Source organism: Symphalangus syndactylus, chromosome 10 (genome assembly GCF_028878055.3).
Source record: "Symphalangus syndactylus isolate Jambi chromosome 10, NHGRI_mSymSyn1-v2.1_pri, whole genome shotgun sequence".
NCBI classification, from domain to species: Eukaryota; Metazoa; Chordata; class Mammalia; order Primates; family Hylobatidae; genus Symphalangus; species Symphalangus syndactylus.
In genome coordinates, this window is record NC_072432.2 from 95,481,206 (window position 1) to 95,501,022 (window position 19,817).

The 19,817-nt window shown below is 45.7% G+C and overlaps 1 protein-coding gene across 1 annotated transcript; it reads right to left on the minus strand.

Annotated features, from left to right (window-relative positions):
• Positions 1 to 14,364: 14,364 nt before the first annotated feature.
• On the minus strand, positions 14,365 to 16,604 carry CHST2 (carbohydrate sulfotransferase 2). The gene has a single exon (XM_055295148.2). The coding sequence runs from the start codon at positions 16,531 to 16,533 to the stop codon at positions 14,932 to 14,934; it is 1,602 nt and encodes a 533-aa protein (XP_055151123.2). The 5' UTR covers positions 16,534 to 16,604; the 3' UTR covers positions 14,365 to 14,931.
• Between the last annotated feature and the right edge of the window lie 3,213 nt (positions 16,605 to 19,817).

A 19,817-nucleotide genomic window follows, 5' to 3' on the forward strand; every position in this document is an offset into this window, starting at 1 on the left:
TTCTATTAACATTGCTCACTGGTTTCAGAATATAGATGACACATGATAATTATTCAAATAAAAAATTATATCCTAATTGGGTATTTGGGTTAGATAACTTGAAGTATCCTTGAAAAAAAACTGAAAAAAAAAGAAAAACAAAGATTCTTCAGTAAATATCCACATGTGAGAAGGAGTTTTCTGATGTTTTCTTCCTGGCAAATAACCAGACCTATTCTAGGTTTTTAACTTGACAGCAGGCAATGTAGCCATGTCAATCTAAAATAAGAACAACTGTAAACTCTTTTTCTTTTTTCTTTTTAGAGTCAGGGTCTCACTCTGCCACCCAGGCTGGAGTGTAGTAGTGATGTGATCATAGCTCACTGCAGCATCAAACTCCTAGGCCTAAGTGATCCTCCCACCTCAGCCTCCTTTTTTTTTTTTTTTTTTTTGGTAGAGATGAGGGCTCACTGTGTTGGCCAGGCTGGTCTTAAACTCCTGACCTCCAGTGATCCTCCCGCCTTGGCCTCCCAAAGTGCTGGGATTACAGGTATAAACCACTGTGCCTGGCCTAACCTCTTTAACAGGGAAATTAAAGGTGAACAGTAAGAGCATGGGCTCTGGGATGAAATGGACTGGCTATACCAATTACTAGCTGTGTGACCTTAAGCAGTTTACTCCTCCTCTCTGTGCATCATCTGTAGACAAGGATATGAGTAGTGCCTATGTTAGAGGGTCACTGTGAGGGCTAAATATATGCACAGCACAGTGGCTAGAGCAGGGCACTACATCAAGATTGCAAACAATCATCCTCTGGATGTCAAAGGAAGTAAATATTTTCTACTCATTCATTGCCAATATAAAGTTGCTTTTTAAAAGTGAACAAACCACTGGACGCAGTGGCTCATGCCTGTAATCCCAGCACTTTGGGAGGCCGAGGCAGGCGGTTCACTTGAGGTTGGGAGTTCGAGACCAGCCTGGCCAACATGGTGAAACCCCGTCTCTACTAAAAATACAAAATTAGCCAGGCCTGGTAGCAGGCACCTGTAATCTCAGCTACTCGGGAGGCTGAGGCAGGAGAATCACTTGAACCTAGGAGGCGGAGGATGCAGTGAGCCGAGATTGCTTCATTGCACTTCAGCGTGGGTGACAAGAGCGAGACTCCGTCTCAAAAAAAAAAAAAAAAAAAAAAAAAAGTGAACAACCCATCATCTTGGCTAATCTAAGAGGGCTGGTACTTCTCCCTGAGCAAAAATGCATTCATCTGCACCAGCTGGCCATTAAGTGCATTCAAGCCCTGTTTAGCCTCACCTTGCACAGCTCTGATATGTTAAAATGCTATTTGTCTGTGAGACAGCCTCCTTACAAGTACACACACACGCATGTTTGTGCACACATGATTGTGTGTGTATCTAGAGAGCTAGATATAATGGATAGCTAACCATCTATTGCCATGCTCTGTGGATTTTTCCCCACACTCAGTGGTGAGAGCCAGGGTGGCCAACTGTAGAGATTACTCTTGCCCAATGCGTGCTCCTCCAGGATACCCCAAGTCTAGTGTGTTTCACGATGTGTTCTGTTTACTATGTGGTAGCTCTGTTCTCTGCCATTTACTGGAGTTATAGACCATGCTGGCTGTCAAAAATTATATAAATGAAGGTACTTAACCGCCACAAAGAAACAAAGAAAGAGTAATATGTTGGATATTAAAATGCAAGTTACCACAACCAGAATATTTTCATCAGAATGGTGAGGTAACCATCTATAAGCAATTAAGACCTCCTGGAAGTCCTCTGATATCTTGGGGGGAGAAGGGGAATCATAACATTACTGTAACTTAGAGAACTGACCCACAGTCTGTAGAATGGGGACTGGAATAAGTAATGACCAAAAGACAGAAGTTATTGCAGATGGTTTGAAAAGCCTGGAAGGGCAACTGCCAATGGCAGTGCCAGGACCACATCCCCATAGAGACAGTGCTATTAGTCATCACTCCCACTTCCAGGAGAGCAAATCGCAGCTACAAGGGATAGGAATGTGTTCCTCTCCTGCCCCCAGCTTGAAGCTTCCTAACATGCATTTTTAAGCAAATTCTTAAGTTACAGAAAAGAAGTGACTCATTCTTTCTGTCTCACATTATTAAAAGTTGTGCAAATCACTTATGTCAATATGCGTATGCATGGAAACATGCATGTATGTTCCTTAGATGAGAACCTGTTTTTCTAAATTCACTCAAAATTAATGTGTTATAGCTGGGTGTAAAACTCTTAGGGTAAGAAATATATTCTTACTAAAGGGGATAAGCGGAAATCAGAAAAGAAATGAATAGATTTACATTGTCATTTATACATAATGTAATTTGTAGGGTGTCTGACAAACCAAACTTTCTCATCACCCAAAAACAAGCTCAGAAATGGAAATATTAGTCTTTTTATGTGATTTATACAATGCTTGTTTGCCTTCATCCCTCCTAATATCATATGCTCGAAAAGACTCTAAGAATCAAATTCTGGACCCAGCCACATGGCTAAAATGCTGCAGGATGGAAGCCCAGAATTCATTTTAACATGTATTATTCCCTAGACTGTGACAGAATTCAGGTTTCACTTAGCCTTCTCCAGGCTCCCAAAACCAAGAATCTAGTGGGTTGTTAACATATTCATAAGTAAACAAATGCTCAGACCTTTGGCAGGCTGCCAGAACATGGTGCCAAGAAGGGATCCAGGCAACTATGGTGAAGCTGTAGGTGTCTTTTGCCTCCCTCACTCTGTGGGACTGGACTACTGCAGATGCCACACCTGGCTTTCTGAGCATCTTATCTGTACATTTATGGAATCCTGTGGACAAGATACCTACTGGTAGAGTCTTGAAATGCAGCCAGAATTACTGAACTGAGGTGGTACCCTTTATGCCAGCACAACCACTCCAGGCCAGATGTTTGCAATATGCAATCAATTCTAAGTCTGTAGAGCAATCCTTCCCAAAAGCACAGGAATCACCTGAGGATCTTATTAAAATGTAGATGGGAGGATCGCTTGAGCCCAAGGGTTTGAGGCTACAGTGAGCTATGATCGTGCCACTGAACTCCAGCCTAGGTGACAGAGTGAGACGCCATCTCTAAAAATAAATAAATAAATAAATAAATAAATAAATAAATAAATGCAGATTATGATCTGGCAGTCTAGAGAGGGGCTGATACTGCTGGTCCAAGGACCCCACTTTGAAGAGCAATGCTGTAAAGTGAGACCATTCCATACACAGTGAAATAAACATGGTTTGGAGGCATCCCGCGTGCCAGACACTGTGCCTTCTGCTGGAAGCACACAGATAAGACAAGAGGGGCTTGTCCTGTAATAGGAGAAACAGCTTGTAACACACTGGGTAAATTCTGCACTTGTTGAGATTCTTTGCACTATAAGGAAGAAAACATCCAATCTACAGGGGCTCAAACAAAAAGGAAATGTAACTGGCTCCTCTAATTGCAAACCAAGGGTAAGGCTGACTTCAGACCCATTTTAGCAGGGCTAAAATGACTTCACCAGAACCTAGCTTCCCTTTGTCCACCAGTCTGTGGTTTCTCTCTCCGTATCTTTTGGCTCTGCTTCCCACAATTTGACTGTCTTCTAGAGGCACCATGGATACCAGTCCTTATGTCTTCTCCTCTTTAAATGAGAATGCCTGCCTAACCCCAAAATCTTAGCAAAAATATCAAGATATCTCATTGGCTCTAGTTGGGTCACGTGCTCAGTCCTTAGCCAATCATTTTGGTCTTGGGAAAGTCAGCATGGCAAATGCTAGAGTTGTGTGTGAAGTTAGCTCCGACAGAACCACATGCACCAAAGAAGCAGGAGACGGATTTCCAAAAGAAAATCAGGGCTTGGATGCTGGGCAGCCACTGTCCCACAGTCAGTGCTAAGAGGTGTTTTAGAAGCACGAGCAGGGGGCAATGAGGGTATGGAGAAAGACACCAGTACCTGATCAACACTATCAACGTGTGTGTGTGTGTCCCCAGATACAGGGCAAAGTGGCAAAGTGCACACAGTGCCAGTCTGGAAAGGACTGCTGATTGGTTTCTTGGGGGCTTTTAAGTCAACCCTCCTACACCCCTACCTCCACCATGGGTGCAAATCAGTCACTTCAGAAATAGTTCATTCACTACTTCCTGTGCAGGAGATAAGAAGTGAAAAGTGTGGTTTAATTGCTCCCAAGGTGATTAAATTGCCATATTGACCAGATTGACACACATCTAATAATTTGAGGCCAATATAAAAGACTGTGCAGCTGAGTGCTAATTTGTGCAAAGAGAAAGGAGACATTGGTGTGGGCTAGAATAGAAGCTTCCACAGGCATTGAACAAACAGATGGAATAATGAGCTGGTTTATGCATTGGAACAAGAAAAGACCAAATGAGTTGTAGGAGAGGACAGTGCCATCTTCAAAAGCAAGCACAACTGCAAGATTTGAGTGCCCAGATCAATGACTTCCTCTCTGCCACGACCCTTTCTACCATTACTCATGATTTCAATATCCATTTTAGGAACCCATTTGACATCCTGGCCTTTCAGCTTCTTATCATCTTCATGCTCTGATTCAACACAGCTACTCTTGTTCTTGATCAGTGACAACCTCACCACCCCAGAAACGTAGGTTTCAAGAATTCTTACCCACTACATTTCTGCATTCTATCATACCATAACCATATATATATTTCAAATATGTGATCTCATAGAGTTCCAGTCCAATATTTCTCCTACTTTTTCCCCATACATTACCCATCATCCAACTATCCATCTTCTCCACACCTGAATAAAAGCAGCAGAATGTAGCTAGAAAAAAAATCATGCAACCTTTAAATTCATTATAGCCACAAATGTCCAAAATAGCAATGATGATTCTGATGACAACCTTGGTGATATCATTTATTAACATTTATTGAGTATCATTATGAGACAGCCTTATTCTCCGTTCTGAGTCAGTGTGTAATTTTCTTTGGCTTAATTTAGCTCGGTATTTCTCAAGGGGACCACTATTAACATTTGGAGCAGGACAATTCATTATGTGGGACTGTCCTCAGCAAGGCAGAACACTCAGCATTATTGCTTCCAGCCCACTAAATGCCAGTCCCATTCCCTAGTCATGGAAAAAAAAATTCCAAAGGCTGTCTCCCAATCTTTCCCCCAACCAGATTGCAGGGACAGTCCCACACCCAGCTGAGAACCACTGGCTGGGTAGAAAGAGCACGAAATTGGGCATCAAATCTGATACATACCATATTTTGTGACCTTGAGCAAGTCACTTAGCTTCTGAGTTTCAGCTTCTTCTATAAGAGAAAGATCATAATCCTATTTCTGCCCAGTAATCATAAGTTTCAAATGATCTAATAAAATATTAACGAGAATATTTGCTGTATCCATTAGGACTGTACTTGGCTGTGAGTAACAAAGTCGGCAGCAACAGCTTAAACAAGTAAATGTTTATTGTTCCCACATCATAGATATTCTGGAGACCAGTGGTCCACGCTGATGAAGTGGCTTCATGATGTCATCAATATCCCTGGCTCCTCTTTCTGCAAGCAGCTTTTACCCCCTGGCTCCCTCTCAGTCACAAGGTAGAGGCCCCACTTCCATAATCAATCTGCAGACCAGCCAGAAAAAAAAAAAGGAAAGAAAAAGGACAAAATGGGCAAGAAAAAGCTCTGCCTATATCAGATATATAGAACTTACCCTGATATCCCCAGCAGACTTCCATTTACATCTCATTGGCTGTCACATGATCATTCCTACCTACAAAGGAAACTGGGAAATATTTTTAGCTGAGCATATTGCCTCCCTGAACAAAATCAAGGTTCTACGAATAAGAAAGAAGGGAAGAATGGGCAGTGGGTGGGAAATCAGCAATATCTGCTGTACTTGGTAAACTTACGAAGCATTATAAAAGTATAAGGTGGCATGATCATTAAACCCTGAAAGAAGGCATGTCATAAAATACAGCATCTGCATGAATTTCACTACATGAATTCCATCTGGTGTCCCATTTATCTGCATTACTTAAGACTAAGTAAGTGAATGGTCTTATTTATATCCAACAAGCATGGTGGCCCAACTAACTACTGAGGCACATCTCTGCCCACATTTTAACACAGCAATGCAGAGTGAAAAACCTTGTATGTAGTGGACTCTAAAGAAAATAACCCCAAATTAGTCAAGATAGCAGGAGAATAATAATAAAGTCTATTAATGAATACAGAAGACATTTATTGGTTAAGACCACCTGGCATGCACTTCCCCTACTTTTGATAATTGCAGCCTGATTTTCTTTTGAAAAATCACTTGCCCACATTGTGTGCAGATTGGTGGGACTATCAGTCAAGGTAGCTTGCTCAGATGCCAAGGCACAAACACCTGACCCAGCCTCAGCTGATCCAACTCTCTCTTCCAGGACTTTGAATTCTAAATATGTGAAATACAACAAAGAAAGAGAGGGAAGGAGGAAGGGGAAAGAAACATGGAAGGAAGAGGGAAGGCAGGGATGGAGGGATTGGGGAGGGAGGGAGGAAACCAGAGTATCCCACCTGGTTCTTCAACTGTTCTTCCAATTGTGTGGGCTTTCCCATCTTTTCCAGCTAATTTACTGATTTTCTTAATCTAGTTGAGTCTGTTTTGCACCAAAAAACCTGAACTAACACTCTCAGACCACCCTATTCAGCTGTCTGCTTTAGTTTCAACCTCATCTCCTACTAAAGTTTGAGGAGAATCCCAAAGGGCACTTCTTCTCTGATCCCCAGACATTCTGTAAAGACATTGATAAATACTGGAATGACCAAAAGACTGGTAGGAACCAAGGAAATAAAAAGTCTCAGGGTGACAGCATGTCAGAGAGCTCCGGACTGGGAATCAGAGGCTGTAATTTCTACTTTGTGCTCTTTTTCTAACTAGGAATGGGACACTGAGTACATCATTCAGCCTTTCTGCACCTCAGTTTCCACACTTGTAAATGACTGAGCTGACACTATCACACGGCTTTTATGGCCTGCCAACATTTCCTAACTTTGCTACATCTCCACCAGCTCACTGAGTCCTGCCTGTGCAGCCTTTAGAGTTGCAAGCCATATATTAGCCTCCTGGACATGCCCTGCCCCTTAAGCTTTGATGAGGCCACCTTGTCCTGTAAAATTTAAACAAGATTGCCTAGAATCATCATCTCACAGCTGGGGAGAAACTTTTCTCCCTCCCAGACACCTCTTGGGGTAAACCAACACTTCCATGGACCAACTCTACCTCCAGATTTCCTTTCCGTGACTTTGCATTCACCTCTCTACCTTTCACCTCCTTGTAGGAACTGGCATGTTTTTGCCCCACGTCATCCCATTTGTCACTACCTTGATCCCTTCAACTTTCAAAGCACCACTCACTAAAGGCTAGGCATGTGGAAACCTTTACTGGAGGTTTGGGGCAACCAAGGTGACTATACGGCAGCACAGCTGAGCAAACAATTCCACCGTGGGCCCTGGCTCTTCCAGTCATTGACCATTCTCTTCTCTTCTGGGGAGAGCCACTGTGATCTCCCCTCCTGGGCTCCAGTATCCTGTCTTGTTTGTTCCCTGTTATTCCACCCTTTACCTCTTCCCCTCTCCTTTCAAGCTCTTTCCCGCAACCCCCAAATTTCCTGTTTGGGTTCTTTACAGAGCTTGTTTCCACCACTAAAACAGCCTAGGACAGTGTTTTGCTAAACAAAAGTCATTCTAAGAGGAATTCTGGCCAAAGGCACTTAAACTAACAATTTTTTTTTCTGCTGCACAAAAAATGCAGCTCTAAAGATACCGATAACACCTGCTCCTTGTCTGAAGGCATAATGCCATAGGACGAGTTTCTCAGAAAGCACTGACTGGGACAGAAAGGGTTTGCTATTTTGTTGGTATCCCTTAAATGGAAACAGGGTAGTCTCTGATGTACCAAGCAAAAAGAAAGAGACTTTGCCATGCACTAGTTGTGTGACCTTAGGGAAATTACCCATCTGAAACTTCTATATTCCCTTCTGTAAAATGGGGACCATAATGATACCTATTTCATAGAATCATGACGAGAATCCAATGGAATCACACTTATAAAATGCTTTGCACAGTGACTGGCACATCATCATTCTTGCGATTTAGGGCATTTGAAAGTGAAATGAAAATGGTGATAGAAAGTTATAAAGAGCACAGCACATGAAGTCACTTGGGAAATGTGAAAATATAAATGAGAAACTATGTGAAGTAAAGATTTAACCTTAATAATGTGAACTCAGAACTCACATCCTTGGGAGAATACTGGTCTCACCAGCAAGTAGGTCTGGTTAAATAACAGGACTAAAAACAATTCATACGAATGTTATTATCTCAGAAAGAAGATGTGTTTTCATTCCTATTTTCCTTTAGAGAGGAATAATGTAACACCATCCTTCATGTAAAAATACTGAGCACCAATATGAGAGATGAAAGATTTTAATTCCTCCCAGGAGCTAGTTCATTCATAGAAAGACTGGGAGCTTGCCAGAGCAACTGGGACATCTGAAAATGGAAATGTAATATTTAGACTTCTACATTGTTTCTTAAAAATTTTTCAGTTCCTGAAATGGTTAAAAGATGATCATACTGACCATGACCTCTACATGTCAAAAACAAATACAGCCTCAGCCAACATGACAGTAATATATTTTCCTACTTAACTCAAAAACTGTGTTGGACTGTAATTCAGTTGTTACCTTTCGTTTGGGGCCTTCAATTTGCTTGTTTCTCTTTCAAACATTAACGTGGAAAAACATTTGAGGCCTTCCATGGGCATTATTTGGTATTCCTTTTTGTCTATATTAATTTGCCTTGCTTTTTCAGCTTCTGTCTGCCCCATATGAAGTCCAGGACATGAGAGGAAATGGGCCTATAAACAAACAATTCCAATCTGTAGCAGCACACACTGACAGATCTATGCAGGAGGCAGTCGGGGGAATAAGAGGACAGAAAGACATTTCTGCATCTTGGAGCAGGGCTGATGAATAAATGTTTCAAAAAGATCCAGGGTCTTAATAATGAGATTCACAAAGTGGAGAAGAAATGGGAGGCAGGGGGTGCAGTAGAGAGTGTGGAGAAGTTATTCAGAGGAAAATGGGACATATCAAGCCTATAATAAAAAAATCTTGGCTGACTATACTTAACATAATAAGGAGGTATATCAGTTTGTTTAGCACATCTTGTACATTTACTCCTTGAGCTTATTGTGACTTGACCTTTTGCTTTTCTATGCATAGAGTTTCTGTCTCTATTACATACTACGCAAATCAAGGGAGAGCCCTACAAAAGTTACAGAAGGAAGGGAACAGCCAGAGGACAAGGGCATCATGTTCTTCATCCTCATGCAAGACATCTGACCTGTTCTTGTGAGAGGAATCCCAGGAACAACACATGCTCTCTCAGCCTCCAGCCGGATCAATTCTGAGTGTTCTCAAGCCCAACCAATGATTGAGGGGGCATTGTCAATCTCTTGCTGCAATCATCAAGGATTGTTTGTCATGTATGCACTGACCTCTTTGGAATTCCATCATGCAAAGTGCGCTTGCTGGTCTTTGCTTTCATTATAGTTACCCACAATAACTCATACCTTTGCACTCATTTTCTGAGAACTTGTAGGACACCATTATTTGCTGTCTCCTATAGCCAGGCACTTCATCCTCTGCATCTGGAAACAGGACCAGCTTCAGGGATATACAACCTGCACAGTTACACAGGGCCCCCCACTCAGGAGGACCCCAAACTTGGTTTCATTCTCTGCTGCTGCCATCTTGAAAGGCTTAATCGTTTTTTCAACAACGGCATTACATTTTCATTTTGCACTGAGCCCTGCAAATTATGTAGTTGATCCTGTCTAGAAGACTAACTGCTTCAAGGTGAATTTCTATCAAGCCCTGTCTTTACACCTGGGATGGGAGCCATTACAGACTGGTTCTGAGTACAGCTTTTAGCCCCAGTGATCATTTTCATTGCCATTCACTTGGTAGGGTGACTATTACCAACCTAAAAGTTCAAGCAGCCCAAAAATACTTTTGACATTCGACTACAGATAACTGGTTTGACCAAAAGTTAAGGTTTATCCTTGGCCATCCTTTATCATCCTGTTACAATGTGTACAGACAAGCTCGTGCTCCTTCAAAGCTCCTTCGTTTAGAAACAATACCAGCACTCCCTGCCCCAAACACTGGTTCATACAGTTTCCAATTCTATAAACTTAACATGTTATGCAAAGTTTAACATTTTCTTAGCACAATTTGATTAAGGATGTGCAGAATTGCATCAGATGTAATAAAAGCCAAGCCCTGTAATTTCAATTATTAAATACTTGTACCAAAGCCTGTACCTGAGCAGCTCAGTGGCTCATACTTGAACTGCAAAAGTAGCAACTGAATGTCCAGAAAGCAGGGAAAGTATCTGAATGAATTGTTTTCTTAGCTGTGACAGATTTGAAAAGGGTTTCCTCAAGGTGAAAGACAAAAGGGGTCTATAAACTGTGCATTTACCTCAGGACATCCCATTCCACACCTCAAGTCATTCCTCGAATTGTGACTGTCATTTTCTACCTATCCCCATTGGATCCTGACGCAGAACTGTCAAGCTTTCTAATATAACAATTGGCCGACCACTCACTCTCCAGAAGCCTGAGATCAAAAGTGTGCCTCACCACATATCTGTTAGCTGGGATTAGAACATTCTCTCATCCAGATCTCTTCAAGACGATGCAGAAACTCAATTGTATGTGTGTGTGCATGTGTGTTGTGTGTAGGGAAGAAAGAAAGTTGGGGGAGGATGGTAAAGTGACACCTTGTCCTTATTTACCATGCCTACATGATGAGACACGCTTTTCATTTCCCTCTTGCTCTTCCTAGAGTCACCTCTAGAGTCTGGGTTTCAAGACCTAGGGAATATTAATTTAATAGCCTCCCCCAAATTCACATTAATTTCAAACCAATCACATAATCCAGCTGCAACTGTACTGTGTACAACAGAAATCCTGGACAGAACTGGCTGTGGCCAAGAGGGAATGTATGGGAACAGGCAGCCGTTGTCTCGTTCAGCATCCACAATAGGACAAACTTCCTGAAAGTAACCATCCCTACACCTGCAGAAAATCTATTAGGTGGGTGCAAATGTAATTGCAGTTTTTACCATTACTTGCAATGACAAAAACCACAATCATGCTTGCACCAACCTAACACATCACAGTCCATCAAACTACACACTCACAGCACTCAAAACAATAAGTGCCACATGATTTCTGAAAAAAAAAAAAAAAAAAAAAAACACACACACAGCTTTTTAGCCCTCCCTTAGACCCCTGGACAACATTTGCTCCATCACAGTCCATCAAACTACACATTCACAGCCTCAAAACAATAAGTGCCACATGATTTCTGCAAAAATAAACAGCTTTTTAGCCCTCCCTTAGACCCCTGGACAACATTTGCTCTGTACGTTTGTTCTGATCCCCGCCCTTATGGTGTTCATGCAACTGGGAAAACAGTAACAATCAAATTCCTTACTTCGAAACATTTACCTCTCCACATTTAGAAATTCTCCATTTTTTCTCTAATTCATCGCTGGGAAATAGTCTATAAACAGTTGCCCTGGAAATCTTGAAGATATTCCTATTGCTCACTCCCCACATCTAAATGGAGCCTACGGCTTATTTCCTTCAGCAAACTTTACTGAACAGGCTGGCATTTTCTCCACACAGGTAATACATTCTTCCACTCTCTCCCTTCCAAGTATTTTCAAAATTTGATAGTTGCATATTTCATTCACTTATTTAATAAATATTTATCATGCACTATGTGGTGGACACTGAAGGGTATAGATTTGCTCTGGCCCCTGCCTGCAAGGTATCCATGTCAGTCTGAATGAGGTCTTTGAGTGGCTCTGAGCTCCTTGAAATTTAAGCCCCCAGCCTGTGCCTCTGCCTTGTTCCAAACTCAAATTTGTTGACTAAACGCACTGGGTAAACTTTGTTTTATAAATACAGCTTCCTCATTAACCAAGGCATTCCAAAGTCAAGGGGTAAGTAAGGAGTGCTATCACTGAGCAGAATTTGAAAATGAAAATCACTCTGACAACCTGCTCTGAAGAATATTTTCTCTTGCTGACGGACATATTGCCAGCTTGGGAAATGTGAAAGGATCTCTTTCATATTTGCTGCCTCAAGAATGGTCACAGGCTCTGTTGCAATTTGTCATAGCACAGGTCTGCTTGCACTAGGGGTTGACAGAAGCTTGTTAACGCCAAAAATGCTTCTCTCTCCTTCTCAAACCTTCGGAAGCTGAATGTTACTGATATGACTAGCTCAGCCCTTAGTGGGAACAACACCTGTCTCACTTTCCTAGAAGGCAGCTAGGTACAAATCTCCAGGAGCCACAATTCACCTTTTCAAATTACAGAGCACAGGAATGGCAGAGTGGAGAGAATGCAGCTGCTACGAAACAAGATTACGAACGGAAACCCTGTTCAAACAGAGCAAGCAGAGGATCTGTTGGTGTTTAGCTTAAAATTTCATCTGAGCAGAGGTCACAAATGCTCTGCCAGCTGCAAAGGCTCTATCTAGCATCTAATATTGTTTTAAATACAAGATCCAAAACATCCTAATTCTACTTTAACACAGTCCAAGTCCTTAGATAAGCTGAAAGAAGAATGAATTCAACTGCTTGAAAATCCTTCACCCAACAACTAGGCATGAATTTCACTGCGATTGTTAAGAGCTGATTCTAATGCCACACAAAATTTGTTTATAAATGGTTATTTTATTCAGAGTGGTTGCTTTTTAATGCTGCTCTCTTAATCTCCTGTTAAATCTGTTTCATCTATAGCCACCCAACATTAATATTTATTTTGTTCATTTAACTTTAAAGTATTCTTAAATTAAATCTATTACAAATATTCTACTGCTCGTGAAGCTAATTCAGCATAGGCACTACCAGAAAAATATGGAAAACATGATCAACATATTATAGCTGTAATCTGGCTTCAGAAACACAATACTAAAAACTATTTTAGTAAACTAAGAAATAAGCATTCTAGATTGTGTTATAAAATCCATTTCTAAATATACCCCTTTTTAAACCTTTATGCTTCTTTACCTTGGAATTCTTACCAGTGTAGCTAGATTTCATATTGCAATGGTAATTATCCTTAAGAATCATCATGTGTTAAAACATTCCCCAAGTACAGATTATTTTTATCATCTTTTCCCTAACATAAAATTCTCAGCATTTAACCTATACATGTTGCCTTTCAGAGATCTCATAAAAAATCATAGTAAAATAAAACCATGATGATAGCGAACTTGTACTGTATTTACTGTAATATACAACTACACGGTCTCTTGTTCCCATTTGGGCTTCATAATTTCTTCTCATAGTATAACATTCTGCAGAATGTTTCAGTACCAAATGGGTTCAGGACACAACATCATAACCACTACAGGAAAATGTAATGGTTTTCTCCTTGGAAAATACCAAATTTCAAAATCCTACACACTAGTTCATTTTCATTTCCTCTTTACCACAATTCATTATCATATCTAAAAGAAGCTCTTGGCTGAAGCCTTATACTGTCTGCAGCATGTTACTTTCTTTGCAAATTTACTTTTAGGGAACATGATAAAGAAAAGCAACATATTCCACAGGCATCCCAAGTAAAGCATTATAAATTCATATTCTCTCCTGCGCTAATTTAAATGGGAAGCAAGGAAGAAAAGGGAAAACCCTTACGGTTCTCAGATGAAACTTCGCTGCTTTCATCCATCTCCACATACCGTGTCAGGGTCAGAAAGCCACTCCAAACAGATACTTCTGTCACTTTGCTAAACCAAAGAAGCTGCTACCATCGCCAGCAATATGTTCACGCTACTTTCCTGAGGTCTGTGTTCTAATCATCAGAACTTTTAAAAATTACATACTTTTTTTAAAAATCCTTTTACTGAACCAACCTCAGGACCAAAACACTGGTTTCTGCTTCGAGGTTCCCCATTTTAACTGAAGAGGAATGAAAAACTAAATGCCTTCAAGTCCTGAAGGAGTTGCTTCTTCCTGTGTTCAAAGCTGAAGAAAGTAGTGTGCTTTTTCTTCCACTGCCTTGTTTGGTTTCTGCCTTTAGAATTCAAAGATGTTTCATTCCTGGACACCTAACAGGCTGAGACTTACATGTGAGAAAACATCCCCCAGGTTATTGCCAAGGAGGCAAAAATTGCTCCCACCCAGTTTAGCTGCCTTTCAGGAAAGAGACTGGAAAAATGGAAACGAGGGGAAGGAGATTCTATCTGAAGCTAAGGACAAGTAACACAGGTGAATCCAAAGTAATGGAGGCAAATATAAAAAAGAATATTATTTATTATCTTCTTTATTAATACTCACATGTAACCTTTGCTTTTTACACAAAAGTCTAGTTTAGAAGAATGCCTCCTCGGCTTATCACGCCCAATGGGGCTTTTTGTTTCTGGACCACTTCCCCTTTCTCCACCCCCACCCCCACATCCAAATTACTCTTACATGTTCACAGATACCACGAAAATTTTGTAAACAAGATTTGGGTTACTGGAACTTGATTTCACTAACATCCCACTTCAAAATGGAAGGCAGGTGGAGGACGGGGTAAGAAATAGGAGAAAGAACAAGAGAAGGCAAAGGAGAGAAGAAGAGGGGCACCTGGTCAGAACGTTCAAGTCTTGCCTTTTCTGAGGGGTGTGTGTGTATTTTGTGGCTGTTCCTTGAAATGCACAGACTCAAAACATTGACAGCAACTGTGTGTGTGATTATTTATATATCTATAATAGAATATGTGGGCTTCTTCCGTTTGAGTCTGGACTGTGTTTATTTAAACACACTGCGATCCTCTTTATAGGTATCACCACAGGGGATCAGGTCTCCTGGGAACCCCTTTCAGAGACGGGGCTTCCGAAGCAGGGTCTTGCTGAGGTCTTTGACCTCCTCAGGGCTGTTGACCCGCTCATAGCCCAGGACGGCCATGGGCTGATAGCAAAACTCCTCCACCTGTTTGATCTGCTGGAAGGTGAGGGCGGTCCGCCAGGCATTGGCGGCCTGCGTGGCATTGCGTGCAGATACCACGAAAGGCTTGGAGGATGAGCCCGAGCCACTGGTCATGTTCAGGGCAAACTGCTCCATTTCGGGGCTCACCAACAGTCCCACAAAATCGTACACTCTCCGTAGTGTCTTGACGGGGTCTCCCACCAGGTCCTCGTACCGCACCACCAGGTAGTGGCCCTGCAGCCAGTCAGGGGGCTGCAGGGCTGTCTGCAGTGTCTTAGCCATACTATTGCAGATGACCTCCATAGCGCCCAGAGCGTGGTAGTCTGCGGGGCCGCCCACACCCTCCTTCTTGGCGCCAAGCTTGTGGCCCGCGGCCTCCAAGAAGGGCATGCGGTGAGCTCGCGGGTCTCGGCTGCGCACCACCTGTAGGCTCTCACGGATGAGGCCGTGGCGCGAGCGGATCCGTGAACTCGCCACCGCGCGGGGATCACGCACCAAGTGGATGACCTTGAGGTCCAAGGCCGGGTCTCGCAGCAGTGGCGCCAACACCGCCACGTCGAAGACGCGCACACCCTTTATGACTAGTGTGCGGTACTTGCGGCACTCCTCCTCGAAACGCGCCAGGCGCTGTGGCGGGCACTTCTTGCACACGCGGTCGTCCACCAACCCCACGACCTCCTTGCGGTAGGCGGGGCAGAGTGGTGACGAGCACACCACCTTGTTGGTGGCTGCGCCGAAGATGCCCAGCGTGGTGAGGTTGCGCCCCCCGCTGCCCGCGGGGCTATACAACTGGAAGACAGAGAGGTCGCAGCGGTAAAGAGCACTCAGCATGTCCCGCGCTGCCCCCTGCAGGGAAACGGCGTCCCCCGGATACAGTTTTTGCCATACATGCCACACTGGCTCGTAGAGGAAGAACACCTCGGGATTCTGGTTGAATAGCTCGCCGAAGAACGAGGAGCCAGAGCGCCACGTAGTGAACACGTACACCAGCTGCCGCTTGTCCCCGACGCCCCCGGTGCCCCGAGTGCCCCGAGTGCCATTGCCTGGAGGGGCCACGACCCCCGCCATCCCTGCCGCGGCTGCAGGAGCCGCCCCGACGGCGGCAGCGGGAGGGCGGTAAGGAGTGCGGAGGTCCAAACGGGCATGAGCACGGGGCGGCCCGGCCGGAGGCGGCCCTGGGCGCCCCCAGCTGCCTCCGGCTGCCCCCGCTGCGGCACCCAGCGGCTCGTCGGGGTGGCACTGCTGCAGCGGCTCCTTGTGCCACTTGTAGTCCAGGAGGTTGAGCATAGTGAGCACCAGCAGCAGTGCATAGCCCGCGCACAACACCAGCGCCTTCCTACGGAACACCTTCATTCCGAGAGGGGACGCGGGCCAGCGGCGTCCTGGGCGCCGGGGCCACTGCGGGAGCAGGGCACGCGGCGCGGCTGCAGGCGCAGCCTGGAGCAGCCGAGGGAGCGCGCCCGGGGGCAGAGCTCGCGGCGGGCTGCGGCTCATCACAGGCACAATCTGGGCCGGCGGCGCGGCGGAGGCAGCCCTGCAGCCCGGGAAGGGGACGCAGCGGGCTGGCTGCTGGCGCCGGGACTCGGGCCGCGACTCCGAGGCGGGCGCGGCGGCTGGTCCCCAGCTCCCAAGGCTGGCTCTCCCATGGCAGCGGCTCCGGGAAGGACCTGCGAGGGGAAGCGGAGTGAGCGGATGCGCCCCAATCTCCCTCCCAGCCTCCTTCTCCTAAGTAACGCCCACCCTCGGTTCTGCCCGGTTCATCCGCTCACCTGGAGCCAAGGGCGCGCCCGGGAGCGGCCTCGGATCACCGCCCAGTGGACTGTCCGGCTGTCACTCTTTCCTCGATTTCGCTCCCGCTCGCTTCCGCTGGGGGTCCCCGCACCTTCGAGGGGTCGGGGGAGTCGGCCGACTTATCCCTGGGCAGTTTCCGGGCAGCGGGAGCCCTGTGGCTCGGGAAGAAAAACTTTCACGCGGCCCAGAGCCCCGCTCCGCGCTCCGCTGAACCCGGCGCCTCCCGGCTCCAGCGACGTCTCCTCCGCTCTCTCGGGACCGCAGCTTCCTGCCTTGCTCAGGGGAACCAAGCCGGCTGGGGGCGATGGCTGGGGGCGGCTTATATGGGACTCAGCTCCCGGCATAGCGGCGCAGCCCCTCTCGCTTTCGGCCTCCGTGCGGCGAATTTTCCCACCTCTCTGGCAGCGGTGGATGGGACACAGCGCGACCCCGCAGCGGCAGCGGCGGCTGCTTCCATCACCGGGAGGATGCCCGGGCGGACAGCGCAGGCAACCTCCGCCGCTCCGCAGCCTCCGACTGGCCCAAAGGACCCTGAACACACAGCTCTAGGCAAGGAAACCCAGGTGTGCAGCACTGCCCGACCCGACCCGCCCCGCCCCCGGTACCAGCGCTTCTGGCCAACGGGTATCTAAGCAAAGAAAGACCCCGCCGCAGCCGCCGCCGCCGCCGCCGCGCGAAAGCGGCGCCCGGGAAGATGCTGCTACCCGACTCCCCTTACGCCGGGCGCCCGCAACGCGCTCGGGCCAGCCTCTGCGCGGCTCCTGCCAGCCGGCGCCCGGTTGGTGCGCGCCGCCGTCTGTCGCAGCGGCTCCTCCCCTCCGCCGCGCAGCCCTCCCCCTTCGCCGGCCCCGCCCCCGCACCCAACGCCGAGCTAGCTCCCACCGTCGCTGCCTCGGGGGCTGGAGATGCGACCCGCTTTACCGCGACGCGCGGGGGCTGCAGTCCACGGGTCCGAAGGCTTAGCTCTCTGCGCGCAAAGCGCTGGGATGCGAACGCGGGATTTGGAGCTCGTCGGTGCCGAGAGCTGCCAGAGAGTTGGATTCTGCGTGCAGCTGCCAGACTCGGCCTCATGTTTTTGCTCTCAGAAAGAGTTGGTGATAAAGTTTGGGCAGAAATCCCCTGTCGCCCGTCCGCTCCACGCTTCCCTCGGGGCAGACACTGCCAACCTCTCCGGGCACTGAGGACACCTCCGCGCCCTGGAGCGGTGGGAGGATGCGGAGCGCCGTTCTCTGGCTTCCGACACCCTGCCCGCCCTCTCTAGCGGGTCTGTGGCTGCTCCCTCCCGAAGGAAGTAATAAATCTTTCTGACCTTGGGGGTCAGAGGAGACGCTTCAGTTTTCCGGAGGGGTGTACGGGCGGGGCCGTCTTTCCGCTTTACTGGACCTCTGGCCGGGGCTGCTCTTGTTTCATTGTGCCCCACGCCGATGCTCTCCGCATTTCCGCTCGCGGTGCTGCATCCACTGTGACTGACGTCCTCTGGAATTGGGGTGATGGGGGAGGGGAACGCCCCGTTCTAATTTGCAGAAAAATACTTGTCCCGCTTCTTGGTTTTGTAGATGAGATCAAAGAACTTGACCCCAAAGGAAACACCGTTGTTGAAAGAAAATCATTTTTCAGTTGCTTTAGGTTTAAGTACTTTTGTTTAAGGTTATGAGGAAAAGCGTCTCTCTCTCCCCCCAATTCCCTCCCTCCCCAAGAACACTAAGCTGTAGCCTCAACTTCATCTGTAGAATGGGGACAGTTGTAACAGCCTCCGGGGACTGAACGGTGGTTGAGTATCAGAGCGCGCACATGGAAGGTTAGACCTGAGTTCAGGCCTGTAAGTGCCGAAAAGGGAATCTCTGTGGGGCCTGAGGCTCAGCGCCCTCGGATAAACAGAGCGCTCGCTGATCTGGAGGAGTTTTGTTGCCTCCTGTCCCAGTAGAATTTTTAGAAGTTACTGCACAATTATCTTTGTAGCATTTCGGGCAGACTTTTCAGAGGACCGTTCTGACATTAAAATATTGCTGTTTGCGCCATTATTCTTCCGTGAGTCTTACAGAATCCCCTGAATACAAAGACTTGAAAAGTGACTTAACTCGCTTTCCATGGGTTTGTAACTCTCTCTTTACGGATTTAATTTCAGGGGAGAAAAATGTTCAAAGAACTTGATTTATCCTTGTTTTCCAGAAAAACCCATAATGTCACGAGCACACTTCAGCTTATTTTTTCTCCTGGGGAGGGGGATTGGGACAGGGACAGTAGAGCTCAAATTTTATATCCAGCTTTCTCAAATAATATGGCATTGCCTGTGGAAGTGGGTCGAGACAGGCAAGAATCCCTGTTAACAGATGAAGGTGGCAGAGTTTAATTGAGCGACTCCCCATCTTTTCCTTTTCTGGATCCCCCAGCCTCCCTTCGCCTGCTCTCTCAAATGCCCTTGCCCCTTTTTCACCATCTCTTTTCCCACGAAAACTAAAATGACATTGGTGCATGAAAAGACTGATGGGAGAGAGAGGGAATTGGGGAGGAAAGTAAATCTCAATTTTAATATTCAACATGATTCCAAGAAAAATAATTTCTAATATTTTTCATTTAGTTTCTGGCTTTGTGCTTACCCAGAAAAGAACTGAATTGCATTAGTCGATGTAGGGACCCTTTTTAAAAACAATTGTTTGCATAGAAATAATTCTGTTTGCAATTTTGTAACACCTCACTGGTGTTGACAAAATAGTAAATCCATTTGCCAGGTGCCCCCACAGTGAGTGCTCAGCTGGCATAAATTTACGGGTTCTGGCATCTCCACCCTCTCCTTGCTTGCAAATATTTTCCCATTTTGCATGGTGTCATGATTAATTCTGAACTTTGTTATAGCTAATGACATCTTAAAACTTCATAATGCCTTCCTTCCCGCATTTGTTTGGAAATTCCTTTCATTTTAATCTACTTATTTTAGCATAGTAATGACCCAGACATATAATGTCACATAATAATGTCGCTTGCACAAG